The 23,716-nt window shown below is 38.4% G+C and overlaps 1 protein-coding gene and 1 long non-coding RNA gene across 3 annotated transcripts in view; one reads left to right on the forward strand and one right to left on the reverse strand.

The window, feature by feature from the left end:
• Positions 1-252: 252 nt before the first annotated feature.
• On the reverse strand, positions 253-828 carry LOC131527513 (uncharacterized). Its single transcript, XR_009267667.1, has 3 exons — positions 784-828; positions 537-649; positions 253-308 (listed from the first exon to the last, which is right to left on the reverse strand). It is a non-coding gene; the product is annotated as an uncharacterized LOC131527513 (long non-coding RNA).
• Positions 829-972: 144 nt separating this feature from the next.
• The window catches only part of nudt14 (nudix (nucleoside diphosphate linked moiety X)-type motif 14), a 43,006-nt gene continuing 20,262 nt past the window's right edge, over positions 973-23,716 (forward strand). Inside the window, exons 1-3 of one of the 2 annotated variants that reach the window (XM_058756663.1) lie at positions 973-1,023; positions 1,157-1,272; positions 2,991-3,091. Coding sequence is in view for 1 of the 2 variants with exons in the window: in XM_058756662.1 (XP_058612645.1) it covers positions 11,231-11,311 (81 nt within the window). In the remaining variant the exon portion in view is untranslated. Of the gene's footprint in view, positions 1,024-1,156; positions 1,273-2,990; positions 3,092-11,090; positions 11,312-23,716 lie in introns of those variants that run through there. The other variant, XM_058756662.1, reaches the window with a different exon arrangement.

The raw sequence follows: 23,716 nt of genomic DNA on the forward strand, positions 1-23,716 counted from the left end.
TCCTTCAGAAATCATAGTATGCTATTTTGTTGCTCAAGAAACAATTCTTCTTATTGTCAATGTTACAAACAGTTGTGATGCCTAATATTTTGAGTAAACCGTGACAATTTATTTTTATTTTTTTTATTTTTTACATGATCTGAGCTAACTTTGCAATCGTTAGATGTAATCACCATTGGTATCACAAATTAATGTAATTTTTTCCCCCCAGTTGGTCAGAACAAAACTGGCAGACATGTTACTTACTTGCTCAGATGACAACATCTGGTGAAACTTCTTATTTTGGACATACTTCCAAGATGTAGTATCTGTAGTAAATCCGAAGTACAGTAAATATCCACACTGGTGCTTGACTGACAGCCACACATATCATAATATTAGATTCATGCCTACGCACAACCCACATGAAGATAATTCTGCAAATAACTGCAATTGCAACTTTAAACAGAGATGGCGACAAAGAGGCAAAACTGACGGATTGCAGCTTTAAAGGGACAGTTCACCCAAAAATGAAAATTTGATGTTTATCTGCTTACCCCCAGGGCATCCAAGACGTAACTTTGTTTCTTCAGTAGAACACAAACGAAGATTTTTAACTCAAACCATTGCAGTCTGTCAGTCATATAATGCCAGTCAATGGGCACACAATCTTTGAGAGAAAAAAAAAAACATGCACACACAAATCCAAATTAAACCTTGCAGCTCGTGACGATATATTGATGTCCTAAGACACAAACGATCGGTTTGTGCGAGAAACTGAACAGTATTTATATCATTTTTTACCTCTGATACACCGCAATGTCGAACCATCCTGAGCTCATCCACAACATCCGGCGTGTGACGTGTCAACAGCTCTGGAAGATAGATATATATACACATAGATACATATGTAGATCCTTACATATCGTGGCCCATAGAAACTGTCGCTAATGAGGCATCTATGTATATATTCTATGTGCCAGAGCAGGTTGACGCCTCACGCACCGGGGTGTTGCGACAGTCGGACATTGAGGTTTATCAGAGGTAAAAATGATATAAATACTGTTCAGTTTCTCGCACAAACTGATCGTTTCGTGTCTTAGGACATCAGTGTATCGTCACGAGCCGCAAGGTTTAATTTGAATTTGTCTGTGCATGTTTTTTTTTTCTCCCAAAGATTGTGTGCCCAAAGATGGGCATTATATGACTGACAGACTGCAACGGTTTGAGTTAAAAACCTTCGTTTGTGTTCTACTGAAAAAACAAAGTCACCTACATCTTGGATGCCCTGGGGTAAGCAGATAAACATCAAATTTTCATTTTTGGGTAAACTATCCCTTTAAGAAGAGCATTTATTTGAAATAGAAACCTTTTGTAACATTGTCTTTACTTTCGTTTTTGATCAATTTAATTCAGCATCCTTCCTGAATTATTAATTCAGTATTATTTAATATTATGTTAAGTATTCATTTCTTTCAAACAACAACAACAAAAAATCCCACATTTTTGGGGTAGTGTAAATGTAGCGTGGAATTAGCTTGAGCGTTTTGGATCCCATTGACGTACACTGTATGGACAAAAACAGCTAAAACATTCTTAAAAATATCTTCTATTATGTTCTGCAGATGAAAATAAGCTCAAGTGGTGATGAAAATTATGACATTTTTCATTTCGGAGAGAACTATTCCTTTAAGTAGAGCTGTGAGTATCTCAACATACTGGCAGTTTTGTGTCAGTTGGCCACAGCAACTGGCCAAATGTCCTTGGTGATGTGAAACATTGTGTTCTTATGTGTTGTTTTTTAAATCAAATTATCAGGATCTGAGCTTTTAAGAAGGCACACATGCTCCATAGAAACCAAAAACGGGAGTGTATTATGATTTAAGCCGATCCCTTCTTTACAAAGTCTTTTTTTCCAGGATTACCAAAGCTGTGGCCTGATTGAGAGAAAAATGCTAACATGTATAGGCAGGCGGTCTGACCCCTCTGCTGATTTCTGGGCACACACAGGTGTGGTGATATACAGGAAACTATCCAACGCTGAACAAAAGATCCTAATGCAACCCCAAGGCACAAATGCATTCGCATTCAGGAACACATTGTTGCCGTGCGCCATCCGTGGCTGACAAACCTGCAATGTAGCTTTCAAATACCTCTTTTTTACGCCGTGTTTATACAGAACGGATGCATAATTCTTAATTATTATTAATAAGTTGTTCCCTGGTGGTCTTTAACGACAAACAATGCAACAATGAAAGGCACGTACAGGATATCAGCCATTTTACAGCACCGTACAATTATGATTATCATGATGGGAAACAATCAAACTTGTCAAGTGCTTTTAATACCCCGTTCTTTGTTGACGCTTCCTGCTGGTCACCCAGTCCCATTACTGGGACATGTTTGCATAGAGCGCCACCCTTATCGGGGCCTATCTACCAAAGTCGGCCGAGCCCGGCGAGTGACAGCAGGAGCACGTACAGTGGAGGGAAGATAAAGGCGGTGCTGTTTAATAAAGGACGGCGGCAGTAAAGTGGGCTCGGAGGAAGGCCGCATTCTACCTCTAGTACAATGGAATCATTCTTCAGACCTGGGGACAGAATAATATTGCCCTTCTGAAGCGGGTGGCACAGGAAAAGAGGAAGCCTCGAGGGAGTTACCCAAAACTCTCTGGCTTTATTTACAGCCGTCCGGTCGCTGACGTACCGCTGGCACCCATGGGAGGGCTGCAGAATCAAAAGCGCTGCACGACAAAACACCCTGGCTGGGCCTTGACTCTGGAAATCTTTTCTCAAGGCCTCGCAAGTGTGGCTGCCTCAGCCGAGGAATTGTTGTGCAGCAACAGGATCTTTTGATGGATTTACAGCTACATGACATGTGTTTGCTTAAAGATTGATTTAGAGTTTTATTGAGGAGTACAATGGCTGAGCTGAAGATGTCCTTGTATGCTTGTGTTTGAACACACAGTGCTTCTGAATTCATTTTAACACAATGAATCTTCTGGTTTTCAGGGGTGAAAATGGCAGTTCAGGACTCTGACCAATGGATGGCGCTTATCCCTCAGAAAGTTGCAGACTTATCACGTCCCTTCTATAAAGACTGTCGCTGAAAAGTAAGTAGCTGTGTGATAAATTTCTTACCATAGATGAGAATCAGCTTGGAGGGCGTAGGCATTGTACATATTAGTGTGTATGAGTGTGTGCCATATGTGATTAACAGTTTACTGTAAGACCATCTGTGACTAATCAATGTACACTAAATGGTGATGTGCAAACGTACAGGAAAAGATAAGCAGCAAATAAACAAACTTTTCCATGTAAATAGTGGTCATTGTGGATGAGAAGATACAGCATTCTGGACTGTATTTGTCATGATTTTTATCGTAACCACCCATGTCTATTCAAACCTTAACTTTCTATCTTTCTCAGTCTCTCATTTTTTTTGGATTATGGAGATTTTTTTTTTTTTTCACCACCGCAGGTGTCTTGCTCTCTCTGAGCCAGAGGTGAAAATGAATGCTGGTAGTTCAGTGGGTGTGTGAAACTGTTTCTTCACACTGATAATGAATTCTGCCCCATAGTGATTAAAAGAGGTTTTGAATACCCAGATGATTTCTGCATGTGTTTTATACTCAGTTTCGATAATGAATGTAATGATCTAAGGCTGCCTTTCAGAGGTGCTGGGTATAATATCATATGCATACATGCAAATGGAAAAAAATGTAATTCCTCCCTTAATATATTTATATTTGAGCTTGTGAAAATATTCTAGAGCTTAAAATATTTTAAAAAGGCACGTCAAATTATTTATTATTGTAGTTTATTCTTCTTTGATGTTTTATGTTACCTGTTTGTCTCAATTGTTGCTCCTTGCGTTCTTTTTTTTAATTATTATTTGTATTCATTGGTGAATGTCTCTTGCATTGTTGGATGTTCCCTGTCTTGTTTTGTCCAATCTGCAAAGTAATAATAACAATAATAATAATAATAATAATAATAACATTAGTGAATGTTAATTTATAAAATTTGAAATAAATAAGAAACAAATAATGCTGTTAAAGTATTGGTCGTTACTTCATGTTAGCTGTGGCATAAATAAATTTTAATGAATACAATTATATTGTAAACTGTTACCAACCTTGAGTATGATTGTTCATTGATAAATCATATCACTGTAAGGCTAGACCAAATGTTAGTTATATAAGCTGTGGAAGAGGCCGACTATTCCTGGTAGTAACCAGGCTCTAGTTTTGTTTAGGGGCTGTTAATCACCTCTTGTACATTTTTTTTTTTAGCCAAGCTTCCTTGACGCAACATCATGTGCAGTTGATGTTTAGGGCTGCAGTGCCGCTGCAGTCCCTCTCTATGCAGTAACTACAGCCCAGCATGTTATTAACATACCACTGCTACAACAAAAGCACTAATTATTATTCTTAGACTGCAGTTAATGAACCCAGCTGCAAACGAGGGCCTCTGCCATAGCGCCTAACCCACCTACCACCAAATAACTTCATCCACCACAACTGTGACCAGCACCGATCTTTCCCCCACCATCACGGGGCACATAATGGTCTATGGAATTAGAGACAGACCTGCGTTTGCACAGTTGGTTTAGTGTGTCACACTGTGTTTCTCTCCGGTCACCTTTTCCAATACAGCCCCCCGCCACCGCTGCCGCCACCCTCCGTAACCCCTTGCTCCATATACAGGCTGCACCTTCTGTGGAGCGTCTCAGGTTTTTGGGATCAGGTTACATGTCATTAAAAGTGTCTCTGTGGGCCAATTCAAGCAAGTAATTAGCAAGGGAACGTGCATTCCCATGGTGATGAGAGGCACAAACCATCTCGCAAACACACTTGGGCCGGAGCCCTGCATTTGAGGCCGAGCTCGAGTGTGTGCAAGCATCATATAAAAACAATAGGATTTGAATTTCGAGGCATTTAAAATAGTCTCCCCTCCAGGAGAGGGGATGGTCAGCTGTTCCTTAGTAAATTGAGAGAGTGAGAGATCAAGGTTCAGTCGGCTTGTCAGGCCTGTGGCCCTGTAATCCCCAAAGACGACTGCCACTTTTGTACACTTCTAAAAATACCTCCTCCGGCGCCCCTTTATCACTTTACCATCACTTTTCTCAACACATCAGAATTACAAACAGCCTCTTTCACCATATTTTTTCTGTTTGTGACTCTTGATCTGTTGGTCTGAGTATACCGGTCATAATTTTTGCGCAAAATGAAGAGCAGGACGCGGGAATTCTGTCTGGGTAACACATCCGGGGCCAAGAACAATAATAGCCCTGCCTGAAAATACAAGAGGCAAAATAACAGCGGTGGATTCCATTACAAAGGCCTTGGATGGAAGACAGGCCTGCTGCTTTGAAGGACTATTCAGGAGAGGCGAGTTCCACACAGATCGGGTTGCCTTAATTTAGGCCCTACCTGGAAAGGGAGGAGGGTCGAAGTCTCGTTTGATGTGACAGGCAATGGCCATTCTTGTCCCGCCCAAAGCCCCACACATCACACCTGCCCACATGGCATCACGTACGACCCCTTTATTTTCCAGCCCAGCTTTCTGACTCGTGATGGTCACGGTGCATTCATTGCATTGCTGTAGCGGAACTCAGCAACCTCTCTATACAGCATCACTTAACTTCCTCTATTTTGACTAATATTCTAATTATTCTAATTGTGTATTTTGATATTTTTTTTTTAAGTCATTTTTAGTTTTTAATACTAGAATAGAAAGGACATGCCAGAAGGAATATGGGTCAATGACACTTGTCACCTTTTCTTTTGAATACTTACATTCTTGTATTAAAATTAATTTGTATATTTTTGGTGAGGCTCATAAATGTCAAGATGACACAAATATATATATATATATATATGCATAAACACACACACACACACAATAATTCTTTACTGCTTATTTACATGCTTGTTTTTGTTCATAAAATATTTAAAAAAAAATTATAGATTTACGATATTACTTTTAATATGGTAAATAAAAAAGTAAAATGCTACTTTTTACATGAGTGATCTAGCATTATATGATTTATCAATGAAAAACATTCATTGAGAAATCATATAATGCTAGATCACTCGTCACTTTGCTTGCTACTTACTTAGATATTTAAAAAGCTGCCAAATCATGTCAAGTCATGTGCTCCAACCATGCAGACACATGCAGGGGAAATACATCATGACAGGAAACAGGAAATGATATCATAGAGAGGATGTGAATGTCCCCTCATGGATGTGTGTCAAGGTCAATAAGTGTCTTAAAATATTACATAATTTGACCTTTTTATGAAAAGAATGATTTAGGTATTTATGACATTTTCATTCAAAATATTTGAAATAGGCTACTATGTGTATATATATTTGGACACAGGCACAATTTTTATTATTTTAACTGCTGACCAAAACATATTCAAGTTACAGATAATGAATATGGGCTTAAAGTGCACACTAATTTGATTGATTTGAGAGTATTCTCATCATTAGAGCAAAGGTTAAGGAATTACAGCTCTTTAATATGTAAGCCCCCCACCCCCACCCCCACTTTTTCAAGGGACCATAAGTAATTGAACAATTGATTCAAAAAGACAGCACTGTAAAAAATCTAAATTTGAGAAATCTTAAAAGTTGAGTTTTTGAGTTTTCACAACTTGATGTTTTCAGTTTATACAACAAGAAGTTGAGAAAACTCAAAAATCTCCTGAAGCTGGTTGCCTTGAACTTACAAATCTTCTCAACTTTTGATTTTTTTACAGTGAGGTGTGGGCTATTCTTTTCTTATTTCTACATAAACTAGGAAAGTAAAAGTTCTGGAGTTTTATTCTAAGTGTGCCATTTCCATTTGGAAGCTGTTGCTGTGAACCCACATCATGCAGTCAAATGATCTCTCCATACAAGTGAAACAGACAATTGTTAGGCATTGTTCGGAATAGCATGACAACATTTTTCCTTGTTTTGTCATACCCGATTAATGATTGAAAACTGTGGTTAACATGTTTTAATGAAACATCTATGATTTATTGTTCATTAATAAATCACAACAACCCCGTGCTATGGGCATTGCCATTCATACAGGCTACAGCGGAAGTTATTTTACACAACTAAGCTTCCGGGTTTTCGAACACGGACTGTGAAAAAGGCCTATATAAGTACTAAGAATAATGTTCTAAGAATTTTGCACACTTTTATATGTCATTGACCCATATGCAACTGACCTTCACGACCACAATCTATAACGGGATGTCGTGTCTGGCTCGACACCCTGTGAACGCTAACAGAAGGATAGCAGGCACCTCAGCTAAGTGCATTCCCAGAAGTCTGACCTTTGTCATCTCCAGCAACAACAAATCCCTGCTTGACCCTTGCTGATAAACTGACTGTGCCTAGACTACAAGAGGAGACAGAGAGAAAGCTAGAAATATGAAAAGGAGTTTATAAACCTCCGTGACCCTGTATTCTGTGGAGCCAGCAGTGGCCTGGCTTGTGTTGCAGCACCAAAGAGTGTAATTCAGAGTGAAGGGACGGTCCAAACCACAGCGGCGCCCTGAGGTGCGCACAGGGGTGCGGGATTAGCACACTGTTGGGGCTCCCGAGCCAAAAAGATGGTCTGATAAGATACAGGGGGTCTTGCAGGGGGCCTCACGTTGACTGAAAGGAAGACCAGGCGATCCAGTATCCGTTTTCCATTCAGCTTTAAGAGATAGACTGTGTAATGAGCCATGTCTCATCTTGAGTTATCTTGTGTTCTCAGACTTTCACTATTTAGGCTACTTATTTGGATACTGTGCAGAGTTCAAAACAAGGGCAGTTCACACAAAAGCTCTGCCGCAGAACACAAGGCTATATATACAATGGCTCATATAAATAGCTTCCAAATCCTGTGAATGTTTAACCTCTTTCGGTACAAAGCATTTTACTTTGTGCTAGAAATAGATGGAGAATAAGACATAAATGAGGCAAAAGATATATTTTACCTGAGATGTGAATGTGAGTCATTGCAAATGACTCTTATGAGCCAGTTCTTTTAGTAATTCAAAAACATACAGTACAACCAGTGTAGTCCGATTCCCGAATTAATGACTCTAACAGTATGAGTCAGAACTCAAAGGATAGTTCAAAACCACAAGTCACCGGTTTGACTCAATCTGACGAATTCTTCACTGCATTGAATCCATCAGAGCAGTTAACTTAATCAACATCCAATTCACCTATAAACTGCAAGTTATCGTTATATTTAGCGATGTATATGAAATTAAAAAAGTTTTGTAACAAAGTTTTTGTAATAAATGAAGAAATATTAATAACAATATGCATGCGTACACATGAATACACATATTCAAATCCCGTAAAAGGTCCCTTAAACTCTCTGTGAACCACTTCTTCAATTCTGAAAGCCATGACTGTGAACCCCCAGTACTGCTTATCATAGACTGCAGCCTTGTTCAATCGGCTCATATCAATTGGCCGGGTAGAGAAAAAAGGGTTGCGTTTCCATTCCAGTCACACATTGTTTTGTCTGGCTATGTTTATTTAGATGTAAATCAGCCAGCAAAAGTGTTACATCCTGCCAGTGTATGGAGGGTGGGACTTCTGGCCCTCCGCGGAGGAAACTGGCTTGAAGAGATTGGGACCCTCGGAATGTCCGAGACGGAGAGCCATATTGCAGTTTTGTGACATCATTCTCTCTCCATCAAAGTCAGGGCATCCTGGGTGTTACATGTCTTCAGCACCTCTCAACACCTCCTGGCCCAGGCCTGTATGGTTCTTTTGTGATTGCACTGATTATTGTATTATTGTAAGCAACCATAATCACTGTACCACACAGTATTGCGTCTAAAGATGTTTGGAAAGGTGCACACCCCGGGGTCCATAAGGAACACGCTGAATTTCCTTGCGCCTTATCGACCGACTTCCACCCAGCCTTCATCAAAAGATCTAATTTAGATCAAATTAGAACTTGTATTTTTCCAGTCAAACTCAGAAGATTGGAAGGGCGGGAAAGAGGAACCAAGGGGCGGAAACTGTTCGTGTGGGAGAGTTCTGAGAACTATGATTAGAGGTATGAGAAATATGATTGAAAGAACAGGGTGTGGAGTATATTGTGGATTGAATTGCCATCACATTAATCACGGTGGTTATAAAGAGAAAACCATGACCACATGAGAAATAAAACACTTGGGTCTTGTTTTTTGGTGTCTTTGTTGATAATATTTGTTTGATTTCTTGCAGACAAAAGACTCAAAGAGAAGACAAAAGACTCAAAGATATCGCTGAACTGAGAGTAGAAGAAGAATGTTCAAGCAAAAAAAAAAAAGCATTCAAATACAATTGATTGATGATCAATTAAAAGAACAAAATGACATAGAACTATATAAAACTAGAGCTTTTCCAGTAAAATTCTGATGTCTTTCACTCCAGATGCTTGTATTAAGAATAAAATATGTTCAATTTAAAAAAGGCATATAGACTTGGGAAAGTGGAAAATAATGTACATAATTCAAGAACTGCAAGCTAATTTCATGCTCTTTATGTCTGTAACCTTGACCTGACAGTCATATAGGTCCCTGGGTGATTTCCTCGGTGTAATTACTAATTAGCAATTCGCTCCACTTCTGCTGTTTCTGAAATCATGTGAAACCATCAATAGACATATTCTCCACATATTCTGTTTATGACGAACCGACTAGATGATGTCATTTCTATATGTGAGAGCTGTGATCACAGACATCTAAAGCAGACAAAGGAAAATTGTCACCCTATATAGAGGTGACAGTTTTGCACTTTGTGTGCATGTGAAATTGATGGTGACAAACAAGCATCCTCCTCTCTCACCTCATTACTGATCTGAAGACTTATTTTATATAATTATTGAAATACTTCAAAATTTCAATTTAAATTACTTCAAATTTACCATTTTGAGCCTACTTTCAGCGGATCCTCAGAGAAAACCTCAGTCTTGATGCTTTGGTGCTGGGACCCCCAAATACGTCACCACAAGACTCAACCATCGAGGGGAAAAAAAGAAAGTAAAGATGTTTCAAGGAAGAGAGGATAGCTTCTTCATCTGGTTTTGATGAGACATTAGAAGAGGCATAAGGTCAGATGAGAAACCTGTACCCATCATGATATTCTGTTTCCTCAAACTACATTGAAACCACATGTTTAGACGGTTCCTCTGAGATTACTGATATCTTAAGGCCATCAGATAAGCAAAAAGATTTACTTTGCAAAAGTAGATGTTTTTAGTGTTTTTGTGGGGGCAAAAGACAGAAAATAAGGATGAAATACTTCTGCTATAAGATGGAAGACAGAAAGGCTACGTCTAGGATAGAATACTGCTGCTTATAGAAGTAGGCTATAAAAGAAAGTTTCAGATAGTAGGTTATACATTATTGTCACTTGACCTCATTATCTCGCATAATTCATATATAAAAGTTATTAATATAAAGTTAGCCTATTTCAATTTTTTTAATTCACTTTTGTGTGAAAGAAAATCCTTTTGTTTGGCAGATAAATGGGTCAAGAAAGAGAAAACAAAGAAACGTGTTTGTGAACGCAGTATAAATAAATCTTTTAGTAGCCTACCTAGGCCTATATTTTTAAATATTTTAATAATATAAACATTTTATTGTTACTCTCTGTATAATGTGTTATGTACAACGTATTTAATTTTGTTGTAATTTTCTCTTTTTCCACAATACTATAGTACAGCCTTACATAGGCTATTAATTTCCAAAAAGCTAATATGGTGGTTGAATACCTTATTTGTCCTGTCGAGGAAGGAGAGGGGTCAATCATTCAGCCATTTAGGCAGTGTCCGATTCTTGCAAGATTTACAGAAAATGATTAAGGATACGAGTTTTGGCGGTTTATTCAGCGAAGCACGCGCTTCCTGAAGTTGGCGCTAAGGTAACGCCTGCACGAGCCAGGCACACCTGCATTCGCGCGTCAGGCGCGCGCGCGAGAAAGGTGAAAGGGAGTGTGCTGAGGCGACGGAGTCCGTAGTTTAACCTTTAAAAAATAAATAAATAAGTAAATGACATCATCCCCCCGCAACTATCGCTGACTGGCAGTTTTCTGCACCGCATAGTCCGAACATTACTGCAACGCAAAGACTAAGAGCGTTCTTATTTTGCCCTTCACAGGCTTCCGTAGACATTTCCCCTATTCTCCTCCAGTAGTCTGCGGCTGTGCCATCTGTGGCGAGAAGCACTCGTGGGCAGCTATATCAAAGACATGGAGCAGATTAATAATATTCAGGTGGTTCCGTGCACCAGCTCTAACTATCTGAGACCGTTTAGGGTGCATTATAACCAGGTGAGTCGCTATAGTTTAATCGCACGTTATCATCTGTCAGTGATGCGGTCACACCTCATCATTTTGCTGTCAGCTGCCCAACCCCCATTCATTCTGTCATTGCTTTTATCGACCAACATTGCGTCTAATGTTTCACAATGAGCAATCAGGACGACAAACGATGTATTTCAGAGGAAATGTTGCTGATTTCGTGTAATGTCATCTTAGCTTGGCTAGCAAGACGCTATTGAGCTATAACGTTAGACAGGAAAGCAGCCACTTTCCCTCGAGCACATGCTTTACATTACAAGCAGCACAGCTGGCTTAGGAAAGCTTTATTAAAAGCCTGATGCACACAATATTGTACAGTTGGTAGTACTGGAAACGCGATCTTGGACTGATCATGATGGAGATATGCTAGAACACAAGCTATGTTATTAAATCTATCTATTTATCTCTAAACATTTACTTTAATGCTATATATACTGTAAGTATGAGTGTGTGTGAATGTCATTTTTAATAATATAAAATGTTAAAATACAATTTGTTAAAAATAAATATAATAATTATAATATATTATAGTATTTAATAATAATAAATAATGATTTTAATATAGAGATAGATGGAAATAGATATAGAGATATAGATACACACACACTGAGCAAGGCATTATGTATTTTGATAGTCATCATGGGTAAAGGCAATCATCTCTTACTCTTAGTAGAGGCCTTTTTGCTTTTATAAATATTAAATTTAAATATAAGGATAAATTATTAAAACATTTTTCAAGCAAATTCATTAAGTGGCATCCTTCTCCTCACTAGAATATAATTCTTGGCATAGCAGAATGTTGATAGCAAAACAGTCCTCTGTGGTAGCTGTGCAGTCGGGTGAACAGGTGTTTTATATCAAAGCTGTTACTCTCTATTTCATTGTTGGGTTTAGCATAGCTAGAATGCTACAGTATTGACCAATCAGGCTGCAATGATCATTTTATTTTATTTATTTAGTTTTGAGAGAGACAGACAGTGAGTTAATCAGATTTTTATAACATTAGCTTGTAGCTAAACATTCAACAATACACCATCACAACACATGGGGGGAAAAAATACAGAAACACTACAGGACGTCACTACAAGGTGACTTTTGTGTATACATTTGAAATATAATTTTAAAATAATATTTTAGGCACTCTCAGTGTCTTTTTGCTTGAAACTGTGTTTACTTTGTGTAACCCTGGTTTTATTTTCTAACCTGTTTTGGCGTTGCATTCCATTTCTTATTTCTATGAACAGATTAATAGCAAAAAGCCCATGCCAACACATCTGTAGACCTTGCAATTATATTCAAATAGCCTATGGGCATGGTTTAATCTCTTAACCTGTTGGTACTGACTGCTTTTTGGCATGCATCCCCATCCTTTTCTGTGAAACCGTGGTAGCAAATATGTCAACACATCCATAGTGTTTTCCTGAATTGACGTCATTTTTCCTTCTGTTGTGCTGGCATGCATTAAAACCTTTGTTTTTTTTTTTTTGGAGGGCACCTGTAGGTGTTTCCTCTTTGATTGTTCTCCTTAAGCTGCGTGTTGCAGTTTTCAGAGTATAGTAATACTTCCTCCTGCTATAGTTTGACAAGCAGACCCTGGGTCCACCTCATACATGGTTGTCTTAGTCATCTACATCCGCTGCTCTGTACGGACATGGATGGAATGTACGGGGCTTTCTGGCCAGATTCTCTTGCTATTAGATTAAGTCTCTTAAAAAGAAAGGTTAAGTAAAGCATAGCCAATTCGTTCTCAGGCCCTGCTCAGAGGCTTATTTGATTTTAAAAATGATGTTTTAACATATTAGCATGATTTCTAGGTGGTGTGATACTGGCATATTTACATTGTCTAAATCTGGTCTTGGTCTAGATTTGGACCTTTAAAAATAAAGGTTCCAGAAGGAGGGTTTCACGGTGATGTCAAAGGAATCAATTGGGGTTCTCCAAAGAACCTTTGAGAGAGCAATTCTAAAGAACCGTTTCTTTCTTTCTTCTTTTTTTTCTTCTACTTTTTTCCACTAAGTTACATAACCAACAGAGGTGCCAATAAAGAACCTTTATGTTTCATAGTCTTCAGGTCTCAGCTTGTACATGTTTTTCCAGGTAAATAATTTCTTTGGAAGTCCAACTTATAAATTATAATTGTAAAATTGTAAAAAATAATGTTAATGTTTACCAAGCACCATGCCAACATGCAGTAGATGAAGGCATCTACTTGACAATGGTTTCGGTATGTAATTTATTTTGTATTTTTTTATACAGGTGTCTAGAGTGTAGGGCTGATTATTGGTAAAGATTTCCCAATTTGGTTAGCACATTCGTATGCACAAAATACATGGAACCTTCTAACAAATTCTGTGTTGGAATTACTGAGCGGTATACCCTACCCTGTGAAAATTTAGCAATGTTTGGCAGGCTGTAATTTTTTGGCCTTTGCATTGTAAGGCTTTTATTCACAGAGTGATGATTAAACACTTAAGCATGTCTATTTGTTGAGAAAAGACAGGATTCCGCTATGAAATTGATGCTGTGGTAGGTCATAGTAATGCACGCCATTTGAATAGATTTTCTTTGTGTTTGAAATACTGCATAGGTCCATTAGAGTAAAAAAAAAAAAAAATGTTTAGGCCAGTCGGTTCATGGATATAATTCATGTTAATAATTACAAAATGTTGTCAGGATTGCAAGTGTATGAATTCAGGCTAGTCGATAAGAATAATTAGGCCTTAATTGTTTCGCTTTTCCATTATGAATGATTGTAGGAGGTCTAAAATGCATTAAAAGTGAGCGCTTTAAAGTGCAGGTCAGAAAACACCAGACACTTTTTCAGGTGCAGCTGAAGATAAGTGCAATCTATGCACCCACACCTCCAGCCTTTGCCTCTGTGAAGGAAGTTGAGTTTTTTCAGCACCAGCCGCATCACTGAGTCACAGCGCTTTGCCACCCACACAGCCCTGCTGCCATGTAGCAGTAGACGGTTGCTGCCAATCCATTCCGCCACATGTACTTTCAAATATTGCCACCGCCCAGCACACATCTTACCTTGGCACTACACCTTTTAATCAATTTTCAGTGACTGTGACTGTAAATGTATTTGCGCATTATGGCACTTTCCATCCTGCAAACTGTGTTCTGCTAAACAAACTTGCTCATCCACATATTCAAGTCTCTGTTTAGAAAAAAAATCGTAATGTACCAAGTTATAAGGTTACACATATGTGTGTGTTTTATGCAATGCTTTTCAGTGTGCGGCAAAAGACAGTTTTGCATGTGAATTCTTCTAAAGTGCGTTATAGTCAAGACAAGCCCATTTGAGTCCCAAGTCGAGAACTGAGGATATGCTAAATATATTGGCATCAATGGTTCCATGAAGAACATTTAACATCCATGGGACTTTTTATTCTAAAAAAGGTTCTTTATAGTGGAAAAAGGTTCTTTAGATTATTAAAATGTTCTTTAAACTAAGGAAACAAAGTTCTTTTAAGAATTGTCTAGTGTGGCATTGCTGCGACACCCCCTTCTGGAAACTTTATTTTCTTGAGTCAAAACAGAGAACAGAAGAGGGTTGAGTCCAATACTGGAAGAGTTCTAACCAAGTCCAAATGTTCCTGAGTCCATGACAAAACCAAGACCATGAAAATGTGATCTAGTCTCAACACTGATGCCAAATCCAAAGTTCTGGTGTCAAACTCTAGATGGCACAGCCAGATAGGTCAAACTTAATCTGACAGAATGACATTATTATCACATGGCACAGCTGATTGGTTATTTGTGTATCAGCAGCCAATGAGCTTGCTGCTCAACTTTCAAATACTTGCTTGCTGTAGCAGTTGCACTTCAGAAACCCTCCACCTTCCCCAGCTCCACCTGTCTTTATCTGCTACGAGGTGAATCATGTTTGCTATACGGGAGTTATTTGAGTTATGTTATATGTGTAGCAGCAGTATTTCTTACATGCTCACAGCAGCATGTTGTGGATGTGTTGGCAGTAGCAAGTCGGTACTTGCTCTGCCGCTGCGTATAGCAGATTTATTCCACCAAGACCAAACACACTAACATTGTCATGTACATAACCATGCCAATCCCTCCAAGAGTTGTCATGGTAGAAGTGATTTTTGACTCTCCTTTACATGTCATCTGTTATGGCAGGTTCTTCTATAGCAGGTTCTTGTATCTCAGGTACAGTAGTCATACAGTGCTCTCCCATGGGATCCACCTCCAGTGGATTAAGTCGTAATTAATTAGAGAGGTTGGATAATGAAATTTAGCCTGAGCCGGATTCCAGTGTTGTTCTCGTGCAGAGCCCAGAGTCACTCGGGTCCCGAGAACCAGCAGCTGAGCCAACATGGTCAACTGCTCCAGCTGCCAGGCTACTGCTTTAGCAGCAGGGGTCTTGGCTAGGAAAGGGGGGTATCAAAGGAGAGTGTATTGGGGAGAGGGGGTTGTTGGATTAAAGCAGGGGTTGGTGGGCAGACAACAGTGTGCACTGGGTGGGGAAGAACAGATGAGGAACAATAGGGGCAGGGACGCTGGAGTGAGCAGAAGGGTGAGGAGGCCATGGGAAACGTGTGGCGGCCATCGCCCCAGCACCAGGCCACTGGGCGCGCTCAATAGACACAGGAAATGGGATTTACGTGAGGCAGATGTGCGCAAGAGAGGTAATGAATGCATTAGAGCCCAATGAGCAAGAAAAAGGTGAGAGCGACCAATGTGCGCTTCCCATGAAAGCCGTTAACCCTACCCTCTGTGTAGACCACCTCTCTTTGACAGCTTTACAGAAACACTCTAAAACAATGAGAGCACAAGCAGATGAAAAGAGAAAGAAAGGCTTTTAAGCCTTAAGGACTCTTTGTCGCCCAAGGCTGGCCTGTCATCTTTCATTGCGTGGTAAGTGTGTCGCAGTGAAGCTTACTACTTATCCACTGTTTCCAAACCCATGACACAACTGATGACAGGACACTGTCAATTTCCCAAGACTGTGCGGCCCTACATATCACCATTGACATCCTCTCTCTTAAAGATGTTGGTTTTGTATGGTGAGAATCTGGAAGTGACTGCACCCAAGAACATTTTCCCATTGGATGGTGTAGCCACAATCTTGTGGCTAGAGGTTTTCAGCCGCAATTCAGGGCATTGTATTTATGTCCTGTCATTTCCCTGTGAGACTGTGGATTGTTCATAGGAACAATGATGTGTGGTGCTTTGAAAAGTTCATAAATCACTTGCATAATGGAAAATATAATGTACGCTGCCATCTTCCCTTACAGGTTAGAGTTGTTTTCTGATGCTTGTTTTTCCCTAGTGAAAGCAAAGTTACAAAGGGTTACAAATTGTTTTATTTATTTTTTTAATAAAAAATACATAAATTCAATTCATACAGACAATGACTTTAAAACATTTAAAACGCTACCAGAAGGAATCGCTGGAGACGTCGAATAGCAGAAACAGTCTTTATTATAATCCACAACACAAGGTAATCCACACTGGGGATGAGGAAGACGCACGTAAGGACAATAGAGACCCGACAAAGACAGACAGCACAGACCTTGACTTAAATACATGGGGTAACAAGCTTAATTACGAAACACACCTGGATGACATGAACACAATCAGACAAGGGAAGAAACTGGGTCACGGAGCACATTGGGAGGAAAAACACAACAAACACAGTCCAGGCGTGACAATAGAGAGGATCTTTGCAGATCTTAAAGACTGTTTGTCAAGGGTCAATTAAAATATTGGATATGACAAAGCAAGGCTAATTCAGGTTGTAAAACATTGTAAAAGTCTCCCCCAAAACTTAACAGTTACTATAAATTAATAATATAATTAATAAAATTCATGATTTGTGAAAACATTGTTCATTTTTTTTCTGGTTTACTCAACCATATAAAACCAACAACAATTTTACGATTTTGCATTTAACTAGTTTTTAAGTTAAAAAAATTACTATGAAAATTTTTAACCCTTTTACTTTTTGTGGACACACTTATTCGTCATTGACAGATTAAATTTAGAAAAGCCTGTCATAGCGTTCTATATCGCAAGAACCAAACAAGTTTATTTTACCCTCCATCAACTGGCAGCGTAATTGAGGACCTTTATTTGCCTCCCCAACAGTAGGCATTTGTAATGTAATGGTTGCAGGAACTTGTAGCCCCAGGCTGAGAGGCATGAGCGCTACTTAAGCCCAGCATGGGGCTTGAAGCGGGGAGGGGGTAATTTGGGGAGGTAAGCTCACACCTGTGGGATGGAAGGGCAGAAGGAGAGTGGGGTCGATGAGGGGTGGAGGGTGAGGAGAAAGCAGATGGAGACACAGAGGTTGAGCTCCCTCTGTTCTCCCATCTCTTTCATCCCTACTCTTGTGCTCTGAAGCGCAAGCACTGGAAAAAGAAGCAGCAACACAAAGCCTTTTGAATTGGGTTAAAACAGTGGACACGTCTGCATTTTCTCTTACTTTTTCTAAATTTAAGTAAAAAAGATGACAGATGAAGATGAGCAAGAGATGATGGTCCTACCTGAGAGGCTGACAAGAAACCTTCCAAAAAATGTTGAACGCTTGTTTTTTTTTCGTGTGGTGTTTTTTTGTTTTTTTTTAAGCGTAATTTATGAGCTGTGAGGGCAATCAGCATGTGTCCACGTCGGAGGGTGGAGTTTTGTTGTTTACACAGAAAGTGTTTTGTTCTGGTGGTTGGTGGGTTTGGTTACGTGGTTTGTTTCGATGTAATAACGTCTTAGTGTTTACCTTTTGAGATCTGAAGTATGGTTGAGGACTCAATTAACCTTTGTACCCTCTCCGGGCTGGTGGCACATAACTGCTTTCCCAAAGAAACGCATCTTTCATTTTAAGCACCAGTAGTATGTTGGGCTGATGTTCAGGTTCTAGAAGAAAATGAACGGTTAAGTGCAGTAAACAAGCACGTGATTTAAAAATAATCACTCCTTTTGCTCATTATCCCTTGTATTTCGCACCAACACACCCAACCGGATCCGGACAGCATCTTTCTTACTATGAATATCAGCAGGGCTTGGCACATGATATCCTGGTGGGAATAATGTGCGATAAGGGCTTTAAATCTTGGGAAGTTGAACAGCACATGGTGGGAATTAAAGGCCTTGATTGTAAATGGCAGCGTGACGGCAATTGAATTCTCAGCAGCTGTCGGGGTCACAGCATTATAAACTGCAAGCTGATGATAATTAGACTTTAAGCATGCAAAAGAACAAGGCCTTTCGCTCCTCCCTATTCACTCATAAGCCTTTATTGCGAGTAGGACCGAGGGGGCATAATAATTTCAAGGCCCTGCATCTCCTTCCACTCCCTGTAATCTGTGTTGTAATCCATGTCGCTTGTGATTCCCAGGGTCCCAAAAGGCTTTTCTTGTTGACCTGGAGAGTGGCCCTGATAATGAGGGACCCCCACCATCTGTGTGCAAGACCAGGGACCCTAAACACGCTCGACCACACAGAATAGACCTATAGGGGGCAAACCATAAAAGCAGCAAGAACCTCACCAGGGCTTCTGAAGGCAATAAAATTGAATGATGGATTAAAAATATTCCTAGTGGACACTTAGTTTTTCCTCTTTAAAGCGATAATTCACCCAAAAATTTAAATTTAGTCATTTTTACTCAGTCTGGTGTCATTTTAATGTCACCTTCTGTCTTTTCAGACCACAAAAGGAGAAAATTTAAAAATAAAAGTTTGTCCATATAATGGCAGTGAATGTTTACCAGATTCAAGCTTTAACAAAAAAGATGCAAAAGTGTCATGGAGCCTGATGTTGTTGATTCGAAATCTGGCTAGAACCCAGACAGATGTTGACTTAACGTTGTATGTTATGATGTACTTCCTTGTACTACAACATACAACGTGTACCACATTTCTCTTGTGAAGTGAAGCCAATAGCTCTCCACTAAACGAGAATTTCTTGTACAACAGAATAATTTATTCAACAGAGTCATTTGACCTTAGGTTCAACAGTGTATGTTATGAGCCAGGAGCCTTAATTCTTTAATAATTTTTAGTTCATAGCTACCTTAGATGAGTTTTTTTGCTTTGGTGTTGTTATTATTAAAACATTTATTTTCTGTAAATCATCTTGTGATGACCTACTACAAAATGTTTGATTTAAAAACAACTACCTTTAGAGCATTTAACAGCCATTAGTTTAGTAGGCTATAATTGAATTTTTGAGTTAGGATGTGTCTGGTTCTACAGGATTCATTCCTGCAGAGCAGCTCTCTGAAAGCTGATTTCACTTCCTCTGTTTAGGTGGGATGCTTTGCAGAATTTCATTAAGCAACATCAGTAACTTACAGTGATAAATAAATTAAATTACTCTTAAAAAGTATTTTATTGCAAAGTATTGTTCTTTCCCATTCTAATGGCATATTGCTCCCAGTTGCCTGTATGTTTACAGCAAATGCGTCTTCTCAACATACGTTGGCATCTGTGTACCTGCCTCAATCTGTTGCTTATATCTCACATGGTTTGTAAAGGCTTGTGGTGTTTACATGCTGTTTATTCAACTGCAGATGAGATTGTGAGCATTTGGTCCACCACTTTGAAATCAAGGCCATTTTTAGTATCTCTTTTACAGTGCGGTGGAATGAATTTAAGAAACCGTATTGAGATTGATACATTTTATAAATTCAGATTTCTTTTTTCATTAAGACCTTCTTATTATGACTCTTTGTATTAATGTTTTTACATTATTGCCATTGAATCACTTAGTGAAATCAGTAGCCAGCCATTACTGATAAAGTGCCATCTAGTAGAAACAGCCTTCATAAAACTGTTTGCGATAATGCAGGATGCCGGCTCCATGTGATTAGTCACGTTGGCTGGCGCAATAGGCTCATCACTGATTTGAAGGTTTTTTTTTTCTTTACACATTTATCTCAGAAATACTTAGCATTCCCCATGACAGCACTAGTATTACAAAGAGGCTGAAATCCCACATTTTTTTTATACTTCAGGATGTCATGGCAGTGATTATGTAGACAATAGACCTGGTGTCTGTGGTATGTGAATGTGCATCGTTTACTGTTGAGCAACAAACATTAACTCTAATCTGTTGTACCCTCATCTTAAAGCCCTTACTCTTTGCTCTTGAGTCTTTACCCTATAAGATCTAATGCTCAATTTGAAGTACTTTCGTTTTTTGGGCTTGTCTTTGAGGTGCATGAACTTGCATAGCCTCTCCCTCTCTGTGCTCTTTCAAGTTGCTGGTGATGGTTGGGTTAATACTGGTGTTCAGACAAAGACTAAGGGTTTGCGTTCATGGAATGCAAATGTTCAAGCTTCTCAGTAAACTGCGGGTCGTCTCTGCTTCAGATACTGTAGTTGGCATCATTCCTTATGAACCAAAGAAATGCTCAGATAATAGTAGCATAAAGACTTTCATTTGACAGTCTAAAACTCTGCACGTTACATTCCCCTCCATTCATTAACATACCCACTTTCGCCTCCACAAGTATGTACTCAAGTATACACTTGCCATGAAAAGGCAATTTTATCCCTACTTGTCTGACCCTGCGGGAAAGATTGAAGAATTTAGCACCTACACAAAAAAGTTTGGATCACTGTGACATGATCAGGGAAGCGGGCACACACCTCTTTCCTGACCCAGGTGTTTTTAACACTTTTTAAAAAGTGAACATCATCTCTTCTGCAGTGTATAAGTCCAAAGTTTTCAAATATCATTTTAAAAACTGAGTAAAACTTTATTTTCTTTGTTGAAAAGTCTTGTTTTTACAAAGTTTACCAAAGCTTAATTGTTTTTTCATGGTCGTGGAAAACCTGGAAAGTCATGAAATTTCAGAGAAAATTTCAGTAGTGAATATACATTTTGCTAGTTACTGTACAGTTTGCTCCAAAAAACTTAATCAGCTAGATATCTTGCTTGCAAGTTTCATCCAATTTGTGAGTCAATTAGGGCTGCAACAAACGATTATTTTGATAATCAAATAATCTAACGATTAATAGACCGGTTAGTCGACTAATCGTCGATTATTTTACTGATTAATCAGTTGACTTTGTTTGATTATTCAGCTTTTGCAACTAGTTAAAATATTAAGTTACACATATTCTAACATAAATAAAGGTCACTTCAGCTTTAGAAAAGCATATTATGTAATTACAATTATTATACAATTAATTGGTAACACTTTAACATTTGTTAACAATGGTAACATTAGTTAACATGAACTAAGAATGAACAATACTTCTACAGCATTTGTTAATCTTAGTTAATGTTAATTTCAGCATTTACTAATGCATTATTAAAATCACAAGTTGTGTTTTTTAACATTGGTAAATGCACTGTGAACTAACATGTACAAACAATGAACAACTGTATTTTTGTTAACCAACATTAACAAAGATTAATAGTTAAATGTAATAAATGCATTGTTCATTGATGTTAATTAATACATTAATGTTAACAAATTATACCTTATTGTAAAGTGTTACCAATTCATTATACAAATATATGTATTTGGCACACAAAATGAGATGACAGACAGAGACACTCTCTCACCATTTAATTAGCTACATGAAAAAGTAACTGAATGACACATCTTGCACATTCTGCCTAACATCTCCTTTTGTAAGTCATATAGATAAGAAACAAAATAAAGGTAAGTGATATGACGTGTTGGATAAACTATTTTATTCACAACATAATGTCTTAAAATACCTTATAGGGTTATGATAACCAAAACAGTCCTGAGCTAGATCAAGCTTCGATCTCTGTAAACTAAACTATCACTTTAATGAAATTATTTTTTTCCCACTAATAAAAATATTTTATCATTAGCTAGCTCCACACTGGAGAGCTGTTTTACAGAAAATCAAGTTGTAATTCTAACTGAAAGCAACGCTGACTCTGGTTTTTCATGTTTAATACCGTAAAGCTGCTTGAATTAAGGCTATCTATTGCATAAAGTACTATATAAATAAACATGATGTGACCGGACTTTAAGTTACTGGAGTAACTTTACGTTACTGAAAAGCAGAGCTCATGCAAACATCCACATCGTTGTAATCAGATGCATTTTTAACTGCTGCTTTCACACTGCTGCCATATTTTGTTGTGTTTGTTTCGTTACTGAGAGGAAAGCGCGCAATGTATATTTACATATTCATCCAAACGCCGCTCAAGTTCTGATGCATTTTCTCTGAAGCTCTATGTCTGTCTTCTTCTCTTGAATTGCATCCAGGAGGGCTGAATTACAGTCTTGCGCTACAGCGCCACACTGGTCGGACCGCAGTATTGCAGGCTCTTACATTAGGTCATATGAGATCAAACGATTACTCGACAACAAAAATATTTGTCGACAATTTTTTGTTGTCGATAATGTCGACTAATCGTTGCAGCCCTAGAGTCAATCAGTATGCCAATTAAACCGGTTCACAGATCAGTCTAAATTAGGGCTGTAATCAGTCGATTATTCTGACGATTAATCGAGTAATTGGATTTAGTGTTGTCATACCGACCACGATACGTTTCAGTACTGACATTTTTAAAACGTCCATTTCCTGCTAACATTTGAGTGCTGTTGAGCAAAATCTTAAACAGCGCTGATTGGTCATTGTGTTCACACGCTCAACAGATATGACTGTGATTGGCTTCAATGATCATCGCTTCACACTCTTCACTGAGCGCTCGCACTGAAACACAAAGAGCGTTTGAAGGTTGTGTCTATCAATCACGTCTATTATTTTTTAAATTTCAGTACTGGATGGTTTCGCAGTCGGTACTTTTGACAGCACTACTCTGATCATTTTTAGTGGTAAGAAAAATAGACCTAAGCAAACAATAGACTTTAAAATGACTTATAATACATATATAATAGCAATGAGGCAATAATAATTGGTTCAAAAAAGGAAGTAATCATATTGTTTTATTGAACAAAACAGTTAAAATGCATAATGTAATAAAACAATATAGGCCTAATCCTAATTTACATACTATGTGTTATCTCGAATGCCTGCAGAGGCAAAGGCCCGACAATTGTTTTTACATTTTGCAGCGCGATCTAATCCTTGTTTAATATTGACTAAACAGCATTTCATTTAAATGTCCACTTAATCTTTAATATTTGCCCACTTCTTTATAGAAATTCTACAGCCACTTTCATTTCTTGAACAAGAACATATGGACATCAAAATATGCAAACTCAGAGCTGACTCAGAAAAAAAAAAGAAGCAAACTCAGAGACTTTTATTTTGAAGTCGCGTTGAACAGTTAGCATATTTAGAAAGATAATGATGTATTCTCTTGTGTTGGCATAGGTTTATAAATGATTTACATTATAAATCTGATAAAATGATGCACATTGTTCTCAGATTAATGTTTTAAGCAACTGAAGTTTG

This window comes from Onychostoma macrolepis, chromosome 20 (genome assembly GCF_012432095.1).
Source record: "Onychostoma macrolepis isolate SWU-2019 chromosome 20, ASM1243209v1, whole genome shotgun sequence".
Taxonomy (NCBI): domain Eukaryota; kingdom Metazoa; phylum Chordata; class Actinopteri; order Cypriniformes; family Cyprinidae; genus Onychostoma; species Onychostoma macrolepis.